The 23,005-nt window shown below is 39.2% G+C and overlaps 1 protein-coding gene across 1 annotated transcript in view; it reads left to right on the top strand.

Moving 5' to 3' along the window:
• The window catches only part of unc5a (unc-5 netrin receptor A), a 627,961-nt gene that overhangs the window by 479,799 nt on the left and 125,157 nt on the right, over positions 1 to 23,005 (top strand). The window contains exon 7 of the mRNA XM_087995374.1: positions 11,261 to 11,425. Coding sequence (XP_087851500.1) covers positions 11,261 to 11,425 — 165 coding nt within the window. The remainder of the gene's footprint in view (positions 1 to 11,260; positions 11,426 to 23,005) is intronic.

Here is a 23,005-nt window from a genome sequence, read left to right as displayed (position 1 = left end):
ATGTACAGACTTTGGGGAGTTGAGAGATGATTTGCTCACTGTAGGATTCTTAGCCTCTGATCTATTCTTGTAGTAATAGTATTTATATGGCTAATATCGCTCAATTTCTGGTCAATGGAAACCTCAGAATATTGCTAGTGTGAGATTTAGTAATGGTAATGCAATTGAATCTCAAGGTGAGGTGAATAGATTTTGTCTTGTTGGAGATAACACTTGTGTGGGGCAAAAGTCACTTTTGATTTGTCAACCTAATCCTGGATATTGTCCCTAGGTCTTGTTGCATTAGGATATAAACTACTTCAATATCTAAGAAACCGCCAATGGCGCTGCATATAGTTGAAAAGTCAGTGAAAATCCGCACTTCTGACCTGATGCAGGGAAGGCCATTGAAGAAACAGCTGAATATTATTGACCCTAAGGCACTAGCTTGAGTAACATGGGACTTGTGGTATAGTGGTAGTGTCTCTACCTCTGTGCCAGAAGGTCTAGATTCAAATTTGACCTGCTCCAGAGGTGTGTCATCATATGTCTGGACAGGTTGGTTAAAACACCCACACTGAGTTACTTCTGGAGCTCAGTTAATGGATCTCCAAGAATCAGAACCAACTTACAAGTGACTCCAACAAGTGGAGAATATTCACTGGATTCCTATTGACTCCAGTTTTGTTAAGGCTCATTGATGCTTCACTTTGTCAAATGTGACTTTGATGTCTGGAGCAGTCATTCTGTTCTCATCTCTGGAATTCAGCTCTTTTGTGCATGTTGGTAATGAGGTCAGGAGCAGAATTGCTCTGGTGAAACCGAAGCTGAGTTATTCAGCAGGTCTTTGATAAGCAAGTGCTGCTTGATACCATAACTTCACCGATAATTAAGAGTCAACTGATGGCATAATTTTCTTGTTTGATTTCTCTTGTTTTTTTGTGTGCAGGGCATACATGGGCAGTTTTCCATACTTTCAGGTAGTGTAGGTTGTAGCTGTACTGGAAGAGTATGTCTAGGGGAATGGCAATTTCTAGAATTCAATTCTTCAGTACTGGTCTTGGAGTGTTATCCAGGCCTTTACATCATCCACTGTCTTTAGCCTTTCCTTGATATCCTGTAGAGTGAATCAACTGACTTAAAACAGACATCTGTGATGCTAGGGACCTCCAGAAGAGACCAAGATGCTTTTCTTTAACTCCCTCAAATTTTACTGAGTTATGGTCACTATTGCCAAAATGCTGCCTTGCTGACACTTCTACCACTTCCTTGGCTTTGTTTCTTAAAATTAAATTCAACACTACCTTCTCTTGTAGAACTCTCTACCTGCCGGCATTAAAAGCACACCTGGATACATTTAAAGAATTCCACCCTCTCTTAGCTTTTCACATTTTGTCTATCCTAGTTACTATTGAGGATGTTGAAATCCCCATTACTTTTCCCTATTATTTTTACACTTTTCTGAAATACGTCCACCTGTCTGCTCTGCTATCCTTTCTTGGCTGTTTGGTGGTCAATACAGTGCAATAATGTGATTTCTCCCTTTTGTTTTTAAGTTCGACCCACACGATCCTGATTGCAGAATCTTCTGATGAAGTGTCACCAGACTTGGAGTGTTAACTCTGCTTTCTTCTCACAGATGTTGCCAGACCTGTTGAGTTTCTGCAGTAATTTCTGTTTTTGTTACAGATCTCCAGCATATGCAGTTCTTTGTTTTATTATTATTATTCCAATATATTATTCCTCCCTATTACAATAATTGACACCTTGAGCAATACTGCAACAACACCTACTGTCTTGCCTGAAAATTCCATATGCTGGTATATTGAGTTACCAGTCCTGCCCCTTCCCTAATCATGTGTTAATCAGCACATCTATCTTCCTCATAAGAATCCTTACATTAATTTAGATGCCATCAATCGTACTGTTCTCCCTGATACCTTAATTTCATTATATTTGTTCTGGCTTCAAGAATTACTTATTTTTTGCTTCTGTATTTGTTTGTGCATGACATCCTCCTGTACCTTCACTCTATGTCCCATCACCCTGCCAAATTAGATTCTCCTCCCCATGCGCTGCTGGGCTCTGACTTCACTCCCAAAGAAACAATCACTCTCACCATTTTCCAACACTGAAAAACTGTTTTTAAGTGAGATGCACTCCCGAGCTCTCCTCATAATCTGTCTGGCTGCTTTCTTAGTCACCATTCCTTCCCTGGCACATTTACTTAAGTATTGGGGTGACCTTGTCTAAAAGTGTGCTATCCGCACAACTCTCATCCTCACAGATGCACTTCAATGCCTCCAGCTGATGCTCAAGTTCCAGCTTTGACAAAGGGTCAGTTAGACTTGAAACATCAGCTCTTTTCTCTCCTTACAAATGCTGCTAGACCTGCTGAGATTTTCCAGCATTTTCTCTTTTGGTTTCAGATTCCAGCATCCGCAGTAATTTGCTTTTTCCTCAAGTTACAGGTTTGTCAAAACACTAACATTTCCTGAAAATGTGGTCATCCAGAATACCAGGAGGATCTATTTACTGGCTCATCGACTGGTCCCCTTTTGCACTGTATACAGACTCCAGATCACTCCCCTCTCAAGCTGGTTTTAACCTTTCTCACAGAGGCATCTGGTTCTAGTGGACAGGTTTTCATCATTAGTATCAGAGTTTTGCCAGGACCATAGCCTTTGCTATATTCAAGTCTTTATATTTTGTAGATTGAATCAAGTTGTCTTAAGGCCATTATCTATAATGTTGGGAATCTCAGGAGGAGGCTGAGGTAATCATTACTCAGAATCTCTGCCTGAAGATGGAGAAGAATTCTTTAGCCTTGTCTTTTGTATTGGTAAGCTGGACTTCCCTATTTGTGGAGCCGCCTCCTCTGGTCAGTGGTTTAATTGTCCAACTTCATTCATGACTGACTGTAATAGGACAACATAGCTTTGATCTGATTGATTAATCCTGAGATTGCTTAGATCTGTTAATATTTTGATTAAAAATTACACTTAGCAATAGAAGGAAACATGGGGACAGGAGGGTTAAAGCCTGGTCAAAGAGATGGGTTTTGAGGAGAATCTTAAAAGAGTAGAGAGAAACAGAGGTATTTTCAAAGTAAATTCCAGTGTTTAGTGCTTCAATGGCCAATGCACTACCACCAATTAAGATAGTGGACTACCCAAGAGACCAGAGTTGGGAGAGTAATGTTAGAGGAGGGTTGTTGTACTGAAGATTTTTACAAAGAAACAAAATAAATCTTCTAAAACCCATTTACTATGCATCAAGAGGAATTCTTAATCCCTCTCAAATGAATATAGTTCAATAAAAATGATGTCTTCCATTAGTAGCATAGGATTAATGCAGCTTGAAATTAACAACGATTTTTCATTCCTAGTAGTCGGTATGGTGAGATAAATTTTATAACTGAATATAAATCTTACATAAATTACCACTATAATTTTATGGTTCTTCACATTTAAAAATGCACATTGGCTTTATTTACTATGTATTAAAGTGATCCTTGAAAAATGGTTTTGTAGCAGATTCCAGACTCCCTAAGATAGTGAAGTTGCTGTGCAATAGTTGGTGCCAAGGCTTCACTCTGGAATAAAGAATAAATCTCAGGTGACAGATTTCACTGTGATGTAAATGTAAATGCTTATAGTGGGAAATTAGCTGCTACAAAGCCATAGCTCCTAAACATTAACACCCATCATGCATCAAGTTGTTAAAGCACAAGAAGTCAATAAGACATTTATTGTTTTTGGTGATTAAGGAAGCCCTAGTATTTACTTATCCTCAATCAAAAGCCACTTACAGCTCCTCTAATACTGCTTTTGGATCAATGAGCACTGAAGTAAGCCTTAAACTAGAAAGATATAGGAGACACCAACACTGAAGATAACTATTTTTATACAACATGATTTAGCTAGATGCTATAGTGTTCCTGTCTCTGACACTTTTAGCTCATTTTATAATTATGGTTGGATCTTCCTATGAATCTTAAACTATATACATGTCCAAATATAATGACGAATTTTCCTTAATTTAACATTGAAATATTTCTTACTTCTGAGAAAGACAAAGTCAATGAATAATTATAACTTATCTTTCTAAATAGAATATGAAAAGGTGTGATTTTCATCTGCAGCACACAATGGCTTGATAGTGTGTTCATTCTAACCACTTGAAAACATATAAGGGAAGGTTGTTCCATTTTGATGGTGGGCCTTGTTTAAATATGTGTGGCAAGCTGTCCAGTGCTGTTAAACTGTGTAGATAACTTGACCCTTGGAATGCCAGAGATGCAGGGTAGCAATTTTAAAGGAAGACATTCTTTCTGTAGTATTTTTGATGTCTTAAACATTCCAACCACACAGCTGGAAGGGTAAACAGCAGTCTAAAGGTGCACAATATCTAAGTACCAAAGGCTGGTTGGTACAAATAGTGAGTTATTGGGTTCTGTACAGGATGATTCACTTAACTGAAGTGCACTGGTTCAGATTAAGACAGATCGTATAGGTTAGAAAATAACTTGCTTTAGAATAATCATTAGTGAAAGATCCACAGATGAGGACAGAAGCAGATATTAGATATCCAACCGTCAAAAGAAAAAAATGATTTTTCTGTAGACAATTAAACAGTCTATTGGATAGTCTTCCAAGGGCTTACTGTCTTGTGTCAGATATGGGAGGTGCTTTCTTCCCTCTTGTATAGGGGTCTGGCATTTGGAATGGCAGATATCCATGGAATACATAATTACCCATATAGTTGTGGCAGATGGTTCCTTCTTGCATGAGGTATGCAATATAACATTTGTGAGCCTTACTCATATTGACAAAATGACATCCCATAAGACAAAAATCATCAAAGCCATGGTCATTCATTTATATATATATCACCATAATTTCAGCACATATTTACTAATCAAAGTAAATCTTGGCAGAGGAAGCCACAGGAAGGCCCCACCGGTTGGGATTCCCCATATTTAATCGTTAGTTTAGTGGGTTGCAACAATAATGTCATGAGAAGTACTATCATTGGCTTCAAGTTAAAAAATCTACCTGAATTATCACTCTAAATAGAGCTGTTTGTGCTGTTACGTAAGGATAAGGTAAGGCTTGATTTGATGAAGGATAGAATTGATGAACAACAGATCAGAATAAAGAAAAAGCTTTGATATGTCTTTATGAGGATGATTGAGCATATTTTAAGAGGTGTGAATACATGTTTTGAATATGTTTTAATTTCAATATGCCTTTACACCAAAACTTTTTGAAAAAGACAGCGGATCCTAAATGAAAGATTACCCAGGACCTTCAGTCTCTTCCTTGTGAGGAGATTGAGTTTATACTTGCCTATATTTGCTAAAGTTTAGAAGGATGAAAGGAGATCTAATTGAGACATGTAATATGCCTAAAAGGGTTGACAAAGTAGATGTAGAGTGGATGTAAGGAGGCTAAGGGATGGCACTTCTTTTAAACAAAAGAGGAATTACATCTCTGAAAGGGTTGTGAATTTGTGGACTTCATTACTGTAAAGTGCAATAGGCGCTGAGTCACTGAATAAATTTAAGGAGGAGATAGATTTTTAATTAGTAATGGGTTAAAGAGTTATAGGGACTGGCCGGAAACTGGAGTTTGAGGCCAAGATGAGATCAGCCATGATTGTGTTACATGACAGAGCACACTGAAGGGGCTGAATAGCCTCATCCTACTCCTAGTTCTTATGTGCCCTTGTAGGGTAAACTCCAATCACAACAAAAACATTTGTGAATGATTTTTTCGTTTGCTACAGCTGGAATCTTCACAAAATTATTTTGTGTTTTGCAAAACAAATGTAATAACCTTGCTAATCATATTGTATAAAATGAAATATTTGGATGCAGATCACAATTTATGAACTAGTGGACAATACTTTACACATCTAAATTGCATAAAACAAGTTGATTTAGAGTTTATCACACATTGTGAATTCAATACAAAGAGCATTATATCTGAATTCTGTTTATGTGTCTCAAAATTATAAATTAGACCGTAGTCCAGAAATTCTCATAACATGCAAAAATTCCCATTTCTCTCAACTAATTTTCGGAACAGAAGTGTAGATTAGAAGTTAATTTTAAGAACAGAAATTTAATTTACAGTAGATGGATAGCAGAAGTTAAATGATGAGATAAATTTTATAACATTAAACTTAGAAAACATTCTTCAGTAGCAAACAATTGCTGTTACAATAATAGAGATATACTTGATATCTGAACCTCCTGTAATATGAGTGTAAAGGCAAAATACCGTAGTTGCTGGAGAACAGAAAAAAAGTTTTGGAGAAACTCAGCAGGTCTGGAACCATTTGTGAATTTTCTGAAAAAGAATTGTATCAAACTTAAAACATTAATGTTGTTTTTTTTCCCTGCAGCTACTGCCACAACTGCTGAGTTTTTCCAACACTTTCTGTTTCTGTTGTGTCAGCATCACAGAGTTCCAGCAAATATTGATTAAACACAATGCCAAATTCATAACTGCATGATAGAATGAGAAATGAAAGTTAGACAAGTGATGTTTCTCAGTTTTGAATTGGTCCTGAAGTTGTGATCAGTCCAGTTTCAACAACAGAAATACAGCATGATCATTCATATAATTGGTTAGATCTGGCCTCGCTTGATGGAAGACATTGGGTTAATGTTCCGCATTTTTGACTTAGTTCAAGTTAAGTCGAGTTTCTAGAGAGATTCTTGCAGTGTGATCCAATGAGATGTCTCTCTATATCTTATCAAAGACACCATATTAATTACCTAACATATCCAGCCCCTTCTTAAGACATGGCATTGCCAGAACAATTCATCAATCAGTAGATGTCCAGAATTCATTGGCATTTCTTGCGCTCATGACATCTTTAAAAGTCTGTTGTGCACCCATCCACTGTGATTGCAGAGTTGTCCTGCATGGTTCCTGGAATTTGTCATGGACATAGAAATGAGGGATTTCAATGTTCCACAATGCAGGGACATGGAGGTCCTGGTAGACAGGGTGGTACAGAAGTGGGACATCCTCTTCTTCCAGACCAGATGTGGAGGCAGTGACTCTAAACCATGCCAGCTTGATATGAGGTTGCCAACTGGGTTAAAACAATTTCACGCCATCTCGAGAAACCCCTGAGTGAAAGGTACCTTGACTTGACTGAGGCCTGCTGACGACCAGGACAAGCTTTCTCCCATTATGTAAACGCTAACAGTATGGCAAGAAAGCAGTAATATGAGCCTTGTAACACTGGCTGAGAAGTTACAAACGCACCTGTATATATGAGATGTGTAGACTTATTTCCCCAACCTTTGGACTGTACAAATTTCTTCAGTAATTTGGATCCTTCATGACAGTCCTTACTTTGTACGAACACTTAGTGTTCTTGGTGTTATTGATGACGCCTGACCAGGTAAACAAACCTCCTTAAGTGAGGGCTCCATATTGGCTGATGCCAGCAAACCTGTAGAGATAAGCGGGGCTGAAACCAAAAGTGGCTGAATTTAAAAACAGACTATACTCAAACTATTCACATATGGGTCAGTTATGTACACACAAATGGTAGGGAATAGAAAACAAAGAACATGGTTGTTGGGGGTGGTGGAAGGATCCTGGACAATGAAGAGAGTAAATGGAATGCAGAGAGGGAGTCAGTGATAGGGCAAGGGGGACAATGAATGGTGGGAACTGCTTATTTACATGTGGAACACAGTTGGGGTAATATGGTGTGTGGGAAAGGAGAAATGGTTGGTGAATTGAATAAAGAGTGAAGTAGGACTAAGGTTGACATGGGGACCTGGATGAGTGGGATCAAAGGAGAGAGTGATAGAGGCCAATAGCTAGAGGAAGAGATTGAGGAAGTGTGGAAGGGACACCAACGGAACAAAGGAGACCATTTGGAGTGTTAGAGGGAGAAACATTGTTTTGAGGAGGAAATGTAGTGTGTGAATTAATCGAATGAAAAGTTAACAACCAGCATCTTTGTCCTAATTCACTTCACAAAGATGACTTTGCAGAAAAGAGGCAGTACACTTAAGAGCAGCCTAAGACCTTCTTATAGCAGCACATTTAACCGAGGTTTTCAAAACAGATACTGTCATTTACTATTGTGCAAGTATTCAGTTAATGGCATGGCACTAAAGGGAAACACTCACTGTAGTACAAAAGTGAATGATCTCTATCGATTCCTTACACCATTTCCCCAACCATGTCTTATGATCAATTTAGTTCTGAGGAAAGCACAAGAACACAAGAACATAATAAGCAAGAACACAAATAGACCATTCTGTCCACAAGCTTGCCCTGCCATTCGATAAGGTCATGCCTGATCTGTGCCAGGTGTCATCTATTATTTCATGCAAGCTCCTCATAGCCCTGAATTCCCATGTTTTTGCCCAGTAACTCAACTTATCTATAACCCCCTCGTAGGTTCCTTATGCCTTATAACAACATGCCCTCATTTCACCTGCATATGAAAACATAAATATTTGTTCCTGCTGAGAACTGCCATCCTTACCATATCAATGCAAAATGAGCAGCTGGGAAAAGCAGATTGGAGGCACTCTCATCGCATCACTGTTCAGGCGTGTTCCCTTCAGTCTCCTGACAGCTCACTGGCCTTGAACAGATCAGGATCCTTATCTCAAGCATCACCTACTCCCTCATTGTATGGGATGTGCTGCTATAAACAGGTCCTAGGCCACTATACAGAATTCTTCTCTCCTTTTCCAGAATTAAAGCACATTAGTATGGATGCATGAGCACTTGAACTGACTGATATACACAGAGCTATGATTGTATGGGTGAGCATGTCTGTGTGTAAGTTAACAGTAACAGGAATGTAGTGTGTAAGAAATTAGGAGTTAAAGGGTTCTGAATGAAAGATCTTTCAGAGTATTTAAAGAGCTGCAGTTATAGATAAATAGTAAACGATATGTGATGTGTTTGCATGAGATGTTTATCCAAAAGCCATTTTTGTGGTTGTGCCGTCCCATTCGAGCCTTTGCTGAAAAGCTTTCATGTGTATAACTTCTACTCATTGTGATGAAAGGTCAGTGAGTTGATGGTATATGAGCTGAGTGTTGTAATTCCTTTAATATTTTAAGTGTGAGCCCAGATGTGTACGAGACGCAGTGCCATTGTAGTGTACGCAGTGCTAAATATCAGCTGCAATTAAGTGAAAGACATTGATGAAAAATCTGATGGCGATGCCTGTCATCCAACCTTGTATGTGGAAAGCCCTCTGCGTCAATAACTTTCAAATGCTATCTCACATTCAGTAGAGCATGAAGCATTGAGGCGACCATGGTACTAGCCCTGCTAGAGAGAAGCAGATCATCCACTCACTTCTGCTGATACTGTCTTCATCAGTCTCTGGAGAAAAGAAGTTCCCTCCTCCCCTCGAAAGCCTTCACAAAGACCTCAATAGAGCCATTGTAATAACATGGCTGCTTTTTGCCTGGACACTGGCACTGCCAGGGTGTGGGTGTGGATGACTAGCAAACGTTGAGTCACATCTCTGGAATGAAACACTGTTTGATTGCCGTTTAAGCATAGTACCTGCAGATAGGCACTTAGGAAATGTTGGTATTAGGTAGAACTTCCTTGCCCACCTGTTGATGAAATTTGCCATTTTACCCATACATATAAATGCAACGAGCTGCTAAGAAGAACATAATTGCATGGGAAAACCCAAACAGCTCCCAAGCAAAGGTACCTCTTGCCCAACACTATACTTTATCTTACATAAACAAAATTCTGGTCATCATGTCTGTACAGCAAGCTATATGCTGGTGTGTTATTGTACAAACCTGCTTGTATGATAATTTTCTACTGTCTGTACATTCTGCTTCAATTTGGTTTCTGATTCACTCACGTGTTGTTAGCGTCACTGACAAGGGCAGCATTTATTGTCCATCTCTAATTGCACTTGAGAAGACACTGTTGAGCTATCTTATTGAATCACAGCCATTAACCTGATTTAAATATAACATAAGCGCTGTTAGAAATGTGTTTGTGGTTTTGTTTGAGATGCTCTTAGCTTAGGCTGGTGTGTGGTTTTAGTGCAGTTTGTAGATGGTGATGTTCCTACATTATATTTCCCTTGCCCATCTAGGTAGTAAATGTGAATTTGGCAGGTGCCACCGAAGAGGTTGCTGTGATGCATCTTGCATCTGGTACAGACTGCTGCCAGTGTGCAACAGTGGATGCACTAAGTGTTTAATGTAGTGGTAGATGTACCAAACAGATCCACTGCTTTGTTAGTTGGTGGTGTTATACCAGTTTAGTATTGCTGAAGCATCACACATTCATGCAAGTTGACAGTATTCATCATACTTTTCATTTGTGCCTTGTAGTTGGTGGACAGATTTTAGGGAGCCAGGAAGTGAATGAATCACATCAAAATTCCCAAAGTCTGACCTACCATTATAACCACTGTATATAAGTGGCTGGTCCAGTTCAGCTTTGAGCAGTACCTGACCACTTGCAGAATGATGTTGGTGGAGGATTCAGTGACATAATGCCTTTAAAGGTCCAGGGAATCAAATGATCCCTTCAAACATTTCCTCTAAATTTGATTGTGACATTGCCCAAGTTCATTTGCTCTTAAAACCTTTATCCATACTTTTGGTACTTTTAGACTTGACTGCTCTAACACATTCCTGACAGCCTTCCATATTCCACTGACTATAACTTAAGCATTATCCAAATCTCTCTGCCCATATTCTAGTTCACACATCTTAACCAGCCTCAACCTTAATTGCTCCATCATTTGTGGCCTTGTCTTCAGCTGTCTGGTTCCTTTAATCTGGACTTCCCTCCCCAAATTGCATTACTTTGCTACCTCTCTTTCTTGCTTTATTGCACTCCGTAAAACCTATTCTCCATGCTTAAGCTTTTTGTCATGCACTGTATGCTGTAATGTTCCTTAATGTGGTTCATTGTTACATTTTGTTTAACGTTACTGTGAAGCATGACGGGACATTTTATTACCTTAGACATTATACAAACACAAATTGTTGCTGTTAACATGATGGCAAGCCAAAACGGATGTGATTCATCATGAGCCTTTGACTTCCATTTATCATTTCTTTACAAATTGACGTAAATCAATATTGAACTGCACACATTACAATAGATTTACAATAATTCAATTAAATAGGCTATAGTGTGGTATGGATTGAAAAATAATGTTTTGATTTAAGAAGAAACCAATTTTATCTAAGAAGAATGTTGATCTTCAATAAAAGTTCCTTTTCATATTTTAGTGGATGGAAGTTGGACCGAATGGAGCAAGTGGTCAGCATGTGGATCAGAGTGCACACATTGGAGAAATAGAGAATGTTCAGAACCAGCACCAAGAAACGGTGGGAAAGAATGTGATGGCCTTGATATGGAGTCAGAAAATTGCACAAATGGTTTATGTCCACAAGGTATGTATCATTTTATCAAATGATTTGTCCTGGACAGAAGAAAGCATGCCATGAGGAAGTGTGATAAAGCACGAAATTGATTACTGTTTTACAGATATTCCCCAGCTTATTCAGAAAGAAATGTAAAGCACTCAGGTTTAAATTTATTGGAAGAATTAGATCAAGGACTAAAATCAAAATATCCCAAGGCAGACAACTTTGATATCTCTGTATATTACTATAGATAAAACAGTGATTAACAGCAAGATTATACTAGAAACTAAATTAAATTATATCAACTTGATGTTATACTAAACGAAAATCTTGTTTTGATTTTAAGGTGTTCTGTTATTCTCAAAGATCGTAAAAATGCAGTTGAAAATGATTATACAAAGTATGTTAGGATTGAAAAATGCAGAAAATTAAGTTACATACAATGTAATAGAATTGACTTACCAAAAGTCATTAAGCACTCAGAACAATACTATACTGATGGCACCCTTCCATTTCATTAGATGATGGTTTGCAATGTGTTGGTCAACTCTATTTTAAACATCACCTAATGTGCCTCAGGAGTCCTGCTCTCGCATGGCAGACATGATTGCATAGTCCTCCAAACATTCAGCTTCATAGTTCTTGGTCATCAGGTGACATCTTCCCAGTTGTCACTGTTAATGCCTACAACATTTTTAATTAACTAGCAGGTGTCCTTGTCAAGGGGATATAGGTTCCCCTGATATTGTGTGGCCAGTTCATTCCCCAGAAGGTTTTTGGATATGTAGTTGTCACTCATTAGATGATCTTGGCTGAGCCAGAACAAATGTTGTTTGCTTACCAATGAGTGCATGCTGATAGAATTATAATTTCCAGGAACTCTGAGTTGTAAAGTGCGCTGAGGATGCAGACTTGATAAGCTTGAATTTTGGTCATCTCAGTCAGGTTCTGTTGTTCCACACTGTTTCACTCGGCTTTGGCAGGGCAGCTGTTGCTTTTACTAAGTGTGAGTTGATTTCAGCATGATGGTTGATGATGTTCCAATCTAAGGGCTTCTCTTTTGTGAATGGTTTTGAGCTGTATTGTTGGAATAGCACTCATCCAGGCATGTGTTGAATGTTCCATCAAACATATGATTGGTGTCTTGATGGTGGACAGGGTTTGGAGAATTAGGAAGAGAGTGAGACACCAAAAATTTTTCTGTCTCTTACTATTCAGGAGATGAGTCATGATTCTGAGCAATTTTGGGAAGCACAAGTTAGAAAGAGAAGTTATAGATGGTAAGGGATGGGCTAACTTGAAGGTCAAAACGGGGTAAAAACAATGACTGCAGATGCTGGAAACCAGATTCTGGTTCAGTGGTGCTGGAAGAACACAGCAATTCAGGCAGCATCCGAAAAGCTTCGAAATCGCCCTTCATCAGGAATAAAGGCAGAGAGCCTGAAGCGTGGAGAGATAAGCTAGAGGAGGGTGGGGGTGGGGATAGAGTATAGCATAGAGTATAGCATAGAGTACAATAGGTCAGTGGGGGAGGAGATGAAGGTGATAGGTCAGGGAGGAGAGGGTGGAGTGGATAGGTGGAAAAAGAGCTGGGCAGGTCGGACAAGTCCGGACAAGTCAAGGGGATCATGTTGCTGGAGATTAGAAACTAGGATGAGGTGGGGGAAGGGGAAATGAGGAAGCTGTTGAAATCCACATTGATGCCCTGGGGTTGAAGTGTTCCGAGGCGGAAGATGAGGCGTTCTTCCTCCAGGCGTCTGGTGGTGAGGGAGCGGTGGTGAAGGAGGCCCAGCACCTCCATATCCTCGGCAGAGTGGGAGGGGGAGTTGAAATGTTGAGCCACAGGGCGATTTGGTTGATTGGTGCGGGTGTCTCGGAGATGTTCCCTAAAGCGCTCTGCTAGGAGGCGTCCAGTTTCCCCAATGTAGAGGAGACCGCATCGGGAGCAATGGATACAATAAATGATATGAGTGGATGTGCAGGTAAGACTTTGATGGATGTGGAAAGCTCCTTTAGGGCCTTGGATAGAGGTGAGGGAGGAGGTGTGGGTGCAGGTTTTACAGTTCCTGCGGTGGCAGGGGAAAGTGCCAGGATGGGAGGGTGGGTCGTAGGGGGGCGTGGACCTGACCAGGTAGTCACGGAGGGAACGGTCTTTGCGGAAGGCGGAGAGGGGTGGGGAGGGAAATATATTCCTGGTGGTGGGGTCTGTTTGGAGGTGGCAGAAATGTCGGCGGATGATTTGGTTTATGCGAAGGTTGGTAGGGTGGAAGGTGAGCACCAGGGGCGTTCTGTCCTTGTTGCGGTTGGAGGGGTTGGGTCTGAGGGCGGAGGTGCGGGATGTGGACGAGATGCGTTGGAGGGCATCTTTAACCATGTGGGAAGGGAAATTGCGGTCTCTAAAGAAGGAGGCCATCTGGTGTGTTCTGTGGTGGAACTGGTCCTCCTGGGAGCAGATACGGCGGAGGCGGAGGAATTGGGAATACGGGATGGCATTTTTGCAAGAGGTAGGGTGGGAAGAGGTGTAATCCAGGTAGCTGTGGGAGTCGGTGGGTTTGTAGAAAATGTCAGTGTCAAGTCGGTCATCACTGATGGAGATGGAGAGGTCCAGGAAGGAGAGGGAGGTGTCAGAGATGGTCCAGGTAAATTTAAGGTCAGGGTGGAATGTGTTGGTGAAGTTGATGAATTGCTCAACCTCCTCGCGGGAGCACGAGGTGGTGCCAATCAATTCATTCCTTAACAATGATTTCAAAATAGTTAAAGTCTTCTGATTTCTGGGTCCCAAAACTTTTGTAAGAAATTTAATTGCCAGAAAGCTTCTACAATATTACATTCCTTTGGGTGCATTTTTTTGTGCATAGTAATAGCTTTCTGCAGTCAACCATGAGTTGTGACCAGTTGTAACTCAATTCCATTCAGAAGTCTGTGACAACAGTAACAGTACTTTGCAAGGATGTTCAAACTGGAGATATCTGGCACTTAGTTCAGCTTTTTCCTTTATCTTGAAGCATGAGCGATCAAAGGGATGGTGAATTTACTTGGCTAGAGCATGGCTTTCAACACATCGGGATTTGGACCAGGAGGGGGTGTATATGTGGGGACGTGCAGCATTGTCACATTCTCATTATGGTAATAAAAAAGTATACCACATCTCACTGTGCCCCCATGGGCTGTACTCTGAAAGTATACTTCAGACAAGCAATAGGAACTCACATGAGTGTATATAATAGTATGTTAAATATTGTTTAACAGCCATTAAAATTATAACTCTGTCTGAAGATCTTACATGCAAAAAAAATCCCTTGTAATGAAAGTCTGTCTTGAAACTGCTCATCGGGCAGATATGTTGATTGATTATATGGTAGAAGGATTGGGATTGATGTTGTCCATATATGTTAATGCTTGGAAGCAAGGATTGTGATCAGGCCTTTTCTATAATAAGTTGCTGTCAGCTCTGGATACTTCTTACTTTTACACTGTTTTCTATGTCGTAGGCATTGTTTCATAGTGAAGACTGTTAAAGTAGGGGTAAATACCAACTTAACAAATTTTAATTTCCAGCATTTGTTTGTTACATCTGAGACCCTTTTTTGGACTAATACAGTTTTACCAAAGAAGAAATATGGACCTAACTGACTACAGTGGTCACCTTACCACAAATTGAGGCAAGCTGTGTGAGACCAATGTCTCTCAGAATGACAACATCTATCTGCACTAGAATTAACATTTTTATCTAAATACATCAAAATAGGCTTTCGAGTCAAAATCAAGAAATTTGCATCTCCTCTTTAATTAATATGTGTATGATAATTTCATATATTGGAAGGTGAAAGTATTGCTTCCCAGTTAGCCACTTTAGAAATATAGTGGAACCAGACACAAGAATGCACGCTGAATTATATTTCAACAATTGCTTTTGAATGGCATAACAGAGAGAAAGAAATACAAATACTGGAAGACTGTTTCCTCTTGCCAGTTTTTCTCATCATCTCAGTGAATAAAACCCAGTTAAAAAGCATACTGGGAAAGTAACCATTCACTGAGAAGTCAAAGATAACTACAAATTTTGCCACTGATGAAGATACAAGTAATATATTAGACAATTGGGTCTCGGAGCAAGTATCTAACACATCTCGCATCAAGGACGCATAATTTTCATCTCCTTCATTCTAGTGATATGATTAAGAGATGACTCTACCTTTTAAGTTAGGCCCCCTACTACTGTGAAGAGAACACCTTGCTGTGTCTGATTTCAGGCAGGGTAAGATGGAGATGATGAGGAGAAAGAATATATCAGGAATGTAAAACATTTCCACTTGGTAACTTGAGAATTAATATTCTCATTTATTTTGCAGTATTCTTGCAAATGACAATGCACTGGAAAACTGCAGAAATGGGAAATGTCTTGCTCAGCCAGTTACAATTCGATTTAGCATTTGCAGTAAAGAAAATATTAGGGAGAGATGGTGGCATATAAAGAATGTCACTGGACTAATAATTCAGAAATCTAGGTTAATAGTCTGACATTCAAATGCCACCAAGGCATCAAATGAAATTTAAACTCAGTTAATAAAATCTGAAAGCTAATTTCAGTAATGTTAGTCATGAAACTAGCACTCATTATTGTAAAAATTCACCTAGTTTACTAAGGCCTGAGGACAAATGGTCACAGCAGAGCTCAACAACCAGGGGTGTCGGTATGCTGAGGTTAGGAGTGCGAAGCTGCTGTGCTTGGGCTAGGTTCATGATTTCTCTCTATGGCCGTGAATTCACTAATGTCCTTAAGAGAAGGAAATCTGCCATTGTTAACAAGTGATGTACAATTCAAGATCCACAACAATGTGGTTCACTCTAAACTGCCTTTTGCAATTACCTTAGCAAGCTTCTCAATTCAAGGCTGAACGGGGAATAGAGAATACAAGTTAAATGCAATGTCTGGAGGGATTTGGCAATGAAGTGTCATGGAACTCAGTTTTGGGACAGCTTCTGTCCACTGAACATCAATGATTTTATGAGCATGGCTGGAATTGCATCCAAATCTGCAAGGAGATTTGTAAGAAGTGGAATGTGCATAATATGTGGTAACTGCAGTTCAGTGTCAAAAAGATCAGGGGGTTCAAGTACTCGAGATATAAAAAGCTGTTCCTCAAGGGGAAGAAGCCATAAAAGCAACGAATGGAGTACTGCAACTTATCAAAACAGATTTCAAGTGTAGAGATGTAATGGTGAATCTTTATAAAACTTTAGTAAGGTTGGAATACGGCATGGCATTTGAGGTTACACACAGTGTTGAATATAAAAAGATATAGTGCAGATTCACAAAGATTGTGAGTGGAATGTGGGGAAATATTGTGATGAAAAATACTTTAAAATTTGGGAATGTTTTCATTAAAATAAATGAGATAACGAATGATTTGATAGAGGTTTTGAAAATTGTGAAGGGCTATAACACGATGGATAGGACCAGACTGTTTTGAGTAATTGAGAAGTCTAGAATGAGAAGATAAAGCTATATGATTGAATGTAAAAAGATTAAGGACAGATGGCAGGAGAAAGTTTGTTTTTACAGAAAGGATTATAAGGCTGTTGAATGTATTAAAGGAGCTGATGACTGAAGCAGAGACCGGTTAATAGTTAGGAATGGTGGAAATAAGTGGATGAAGAAATAAAAGATGAACAGATAAGTGAACACTGAATGTGAGAACAGGGCAGGCACATGAGATTTTGACTGCTGCTAGTGTGGAGGATAAAAACTGATGCACTCCAGTTGGGATGAGCACTCTTTCCACTTTGGAATTTCTGTATAAGATGCATAAACATTGCTCATCAGAAAATTGGAAGTATGATGTCCTGGGACTTTAAGCTCTGTGGAAAAGTTAAGTATTTATTTTAGGATGCACCTTTTCTCTCTCTGCAGCTGCATGATTCATTCCTCCTTAATCTTTCCCAGAACGAGATTTATAGATCACCCAATTAGGAAACGCAAACGCAAAGCTGAAGCCCTTAACAACAAATAGAATATCATAACATGTTAACAATGCACACAGTTATTGCATTACTGCATATGTTCAACACATCAGGGGTTGATAAGATGCACTGAGAGTTATGAACCTGCAGATTGCTTGTCTGTTTGGAGTCAGGTCAGCTCCAGGAAGGGGTGGTTTGACCCTGACTCCTCTTTCCCCACAACTCCAATCCTATGGTACCCCCCAAAATAACCTTCTTGTTATCTGATACAACTCTCCATTGTAAAGAAACCTGAGCCTCCAATGATGCTGTTCAGTCCTCTTGACCTGCCAGCTCTGGAGACTTACCAAACAGTTCCTAAGTATTTACTTGGTGCTTGATTCGGCAAGCTTTTTCACTGGTGAAGGTGGAGAGTTAATCGCCCCTGAAGTCACATGCTCAAGAGCAGCTAGGAACGGGCAATAAATGCTAGCTAGCCATTAATGTCCACATCCCATGAATGAATAAATATTTATAAAGTGCCACAACATCTCATGTGCAGAAGACTAATGCTCAGCCTTGTTTGTGATTTCCAGTCCAAATTTCTAACTTAAGTTATAACTAATGGTGATTCTAGCATTAATCTTTGTGCAACTTTACTTTCCACCCCTGCTATTCTGAATGTCTTGCCTTTTACTTCTCCTGTCTACTTTCAGTTTTTTAATTTTATTTAATCTATTTTTCCTAATCAACCTGTTAAGGGATGTTGTTACACACCTCTGGAGCAGGTGGGACTTGAACCCAGGTCTCTTGGTCCAGGGATAGGGACACTACCTCTGCACCGCAAGAGTATCTCTCTGAAGTTTGCTGTATCTGGTTCTGCATAGCAATAGAGGTGATGCTTCTGTAAGGTGTTCAGTAGGTCTGTTGGAGCAATGCAGGGATCACTAAAGAGCAGTTACAGGGATAAAGTAAGTCGGAGAAGAAAACATAAAAACAGAGGCTCCACACTGATAGAAATGTTAAGCGGCACTACAAAGAAGGTGATCTAGCACATGCAGAAAACTGAAATATAGGAAGATGCTGGAAATCTGATACAAAGATAGAAATTGCTGGAAAATTTCCATTGGTCTGGCAGCATCTGTGGGAAGAAATCAGAGTTAACATTTTGGTTCTGGTGCCCTTCCTCAGGTTATATGGCACCCTGACTCTCTGTAGTCAGAACTTGGGAAGAAGTTCTACAATTGTATGAACCAGACCACACCAGAACCCCTCAAAATATTTTAAGAAGGTAGCCTAGAAGGTAACCAATGTCGGGTTTGAAAAGGATAAGTTATCGAGTATTCTATTTTCTGTTCTTTGTTTCATTGTGTAAGTTTGTAAATAAATTTTGTTTGTTAAAAACTTGGCAGTCAACCCAGCTAATCTACACTGGGAATATCCAATATACACCTAGCTAAACAAATAGCAAAGTTACTGTCTGGGCTACCTGATTAAAGAGGTTTTGAGGAGTCTGGCCTAGTCCATAACAATTGACATGTCAAGAGCAATTGGATAACTTTATGCATTCAGAACTCAAAAAATAGTATTGGGTTGAGCAAGTACCTAAGTGTTGGAAAAGTACTCAGGAAGCTTCCTTGTAAGTGTGAGAACTCAGAAAAAGCTGCCTTTAATAGTTCAAAGTTAAAAATCACACAACACCAGGTTATAGTCCAACAGGTTTAATTTGAACCACACTAGCTTTCGGAGCAACGCTCCTTCATCAGGTGATAGTGGGGGGCTTGATCGTAACACAGAATTTAAAGCAAGAATTTGCAGTGTGATGTAACTGAAATTATACATTGAAAAATTGATTGTCTGTTAAGCCTTTCATCTGTTAGAATACAGTGATAGTTTCACTTCTTTCATGTGTAATAGTTCAGTGTACCTGTGAATGAGGGTAAAGAAAACCTAAAAGCAAGATTTACTTTCTGCAGCAAGGCAAGATTTTTGCTTGGGAGTAAAACAGTATTCATTTACAAAAGCATACCATTGGGAGAAAAAATAATTATACCAGTAAATGAATGTTGGACTGTTGTTTCTAGAATCCAGAGAAATGTACTGATAGAAGAGGAAGGTGAACCACTGGAACATAAGAGGACATTAAAGGAATCCATGATGGAGCCACTTTTGAGGGAGTTTCTAGATTAAGGTTGAATAATTGGAAGCCCTTGCAAAGTTTTAAGGAAATCTAGTGACCTGTAATATTACTGATATATAAGGGGGGGTGAGGAGGGGGGGGTGGATTCTGACTATTCTATGGGATCTGTCTTTATCAGTTGCTGTTTGATGTGTTTTATCAGGTATTTCACAGTTTGTCTTTTATCCAAGTGGCCTCATATTAAATTTGGGATATTAGAATATAAGTTACACTTACTTTTGCATAGTGTGGACATTTTTGCCAATGATCTTTACATGTTTGTTTGATTAGGTCTTATTTGTAATGAAGTTATTATTATTTGTTGGCTAAAGAAATCTGGCTAACTAATTTCTAATAGCAAACCTAATACAGCCTAAGACTCTTAATTGGCTACATCATCAATCTGGTTAAATTTAAAATTTGGTATGACTTGTGGTAAAAGGTAAAGTTACTATAACTTTACCAGGCCATAGAGCATTTATCTTATTAGCAAGAGAGAGAGAGAGAGAGAGAGAGGCCTCCAGTTATGGTTTAACCTGAAGGTCACCACTCCTTGGACCAGGGGAATGGCAAGAAGGAAAGCCTCAGCCAGTGTGGGAATTGAACCCATGTTGTTGGCATCATTCTGCATCACAAACAAGCCATCCAGCTAACTAATCTCCATAACTAGTTGAGGAGTGAACTGAAAAAGGAATTGGTGCATCCCTCAACCTCAGTCATAACACTTTTTAAATACTGATCATTAGTAATACTTTAAAGTATGAGCAAAGACACAGTCTCCAAAATGTCAATTTCTGTTCTCGGAATAGATGCTGCCTGGCCTACTGGGTTTTTCCAACATTTGTTTTAGGGAAAATTGGCAAAGGAATTCAGTGCTGAGCCCACTTTTGTACTTCTGATTGTTGGTTAACTTGGATTTGTCCATGGGAAACACAAAATAAAAGTACATTGATAGGACAAAATGTAAAATGTTTAATATCTAAACAAGAAGACTGCCACTGTGATCACTAAATTGTGAAACAGAAAATAAATTTACAGAAAGGGAATATGGTGTTCATATGGCATTGCATAAGATAAATTTGTTCTCAACAGCAATTAAGTTGAAGATTAAGGGGAGGTGTGGTCCACAATTGCTGCATTGCCTAAAAAAGTGCTTTTACTTTTTCCAGTCTCCTAATTTCCATTCTAATCCCTGTCCTTAATATCCCACTCAAGATTACTTACCTTTTCCTTAGTTGCATTACTAATTCTAGGTCCTTCCTTTGAAATATCCAATCAGGATTAGAAGAACTTTGAGGCTGTGATATTCCTTAACTAAACCTGTCAACTTTTGAAATTTTTTTAGTATCTAGAGCCTTAGGGAAAGTCAGGCTCTTAATAACCAAAAATGATGTGGGTCCACAAGCCGTCAGGAGAATTATCCATTCCTTTTCATCTTGCCCAATGTCCGTTGTCCAGAAGAAATTACACATTCATTTCATGTACTGGATCCAGTCTTCGACAGCAGGATCAAATGAGTCAAGCTTCTCAAATGCCAGAAATGCTTAGCCGAACTCAAAGATGACTATTGCAAGAGAATCTCTTCAAGACTGTGCTTTTCTTTCATTGCTGCTGAAATAACTCTATAGATGCAGGTATCCCATCACCAAGTCACCGTTTATTTACATGTGGAGAGTCCTTCACACTCTGTCAGCTCACAGTGAACAAAATCTATTGCACTTCCGTTTATACCTGTCAACCAGGGCTCCTTGATTGGACCAGATTAGCAGTCCCAATCAGGGAACTCATGTTCTATGAGGTCCAACTGGCTGAGCTCATTACAATCGCTACAGTACCCATCTTAAAATTATGCATTCTGGCTTTCCACATTGTGTATTCATTATGAATTCCGATGCAAACTTGTCATTTTCCAATTATTTCCTCCAATTTAGGATCGATACTCCATTACGGAAATTGGGAAGCCAGCTTCCCAACTTTATTAAGGTTCTGAACAGCTATTTAATGCCCAATTAAGTTCCATTTTCAGTTCAGCATCCATTTTGAGATTGGCAGGAAGAGGTCAGATTTGTGGAGGGAATTATAGCAGCTCCACACCAGATTAACCACTCCCCACCCACCCAACTCACCTATAAGCTTTCTCCTTCCACCCCAGGTACTCACTTTTGCCCTTGTCTTTCCATCGAGATAACCCATAAGTCCTATCCCAGCCTTTTGCTCCCTTGCAGCCATAGGCCCCCTATGTTTTAACTCCATCCTATCCCCGAGTCCTAAAATCTGATGACTACTTGTCACTCCAGCAGTGTGCACCACACTCAGTTGTGCTGCTGGGACTTACAGAGTTGCTGGCCAATCTCTTTAGCTAGCACAATGCACTTCATAAAATAACATTTTCACAAATATGTAACACTTATCTCTTCTTATCCTTTTGAGATTCCCAACAATGATTGACAGTGACTGAAACTTTCAGAAGTTTAGGAAGAGGGAAAAGCCAATGTAAGCAGCAGATTGCAGAAACATAATTTAAGGCAATATGGTGGTAGGTTATCATATTCTGTAAAATTAATATAATTGAAACAAAATTGAACTGTTCAAAAATTTTTGCACAATCCACTCAACCTTATTACAAAGACTAACCCTGCAGAGAGAACAAAATGCTGGATGAGATTCTGATGTTTTTTGGAAAGGGAAACATGAGCATTTTGACGGTCTAATCAAAAAGCACTCAGTTGCTGGATCATGCAATTTTTATGTGCCAAAATTATATTGGCAGAAAACATGATCAATATGAACTTAGAAATTTGTAATTGGAACATTTACAATTTTAGTAAGATAGAGTTGCATTGATATATCCAGTGAATTTAAATTATCCTTCACATTTTTTTGCAAGCAGTAGTATAAACAATGAACTAATATTAGCACTTCAACAGCAAGTACACCATGCATATAATGTTTATATTTTCAACTTGTATCATGGCAATAAAACTGGCATTATAGATATATATTGCCTGATCTAGAACCCACATCATTTATATCCTACACGTTAGTTTTACAGTTAACTTGTTGGCCAGCATATATAATAAATTAAATGGGACAATTAGCTCAGTTGGCTGAACAGCTGTGTTATGATAAAGAGTGACGTCTATAGCACAGATTCAATTTTCACACTTGTCACCATGTAGGTCCCACCTTCTCAATCTTGTCCCTCATGTGAAGCTTGGTGTGACCTTCAGGTTAAAATCAGCACAAGTTGTCCCACTCTAATGAGAGTGTGTTCCTTTGGAATGATAACGACTTTACTTTTACCTTTAGATGAACACTAGAAATGCCATAATAAACAAGGCAATGGACCAGTGTTGGGAAATGTGATTAGGTTAGATACGTGCTTGATGACCAGCATGGACATAACGAACCAAAGGACATCTTTCCATGTTGAAATAATCTGTGACTCCTGGCTAATGTTCTTCCTGAAATTCTTTTCATTAATC

This window comes from Chiloscyllium plagiosum, unplaced genomic scaffold (assembly GCF_037043375.1).
Source record: "Chiloscyllium plagiosum isolate Xiang-an unplaced genomic scaffold, Cpla_swu_hap1 HiC_scaffold_16, whole genome shotgun sequence".
Taxonomy (NCBI): Eukaryota; Metazoa; Chordata; class Chondrichthyes; order Orectolobiformes; family Hemiscylliidae; genus Chiloscyllium; species Chiloscyllium plagiosum.
The sequence above is the reverse complement of the archived record's forward strand: the minus strand, read 5'-3'. Positions and strand labels throughout refer to the sequence as shown.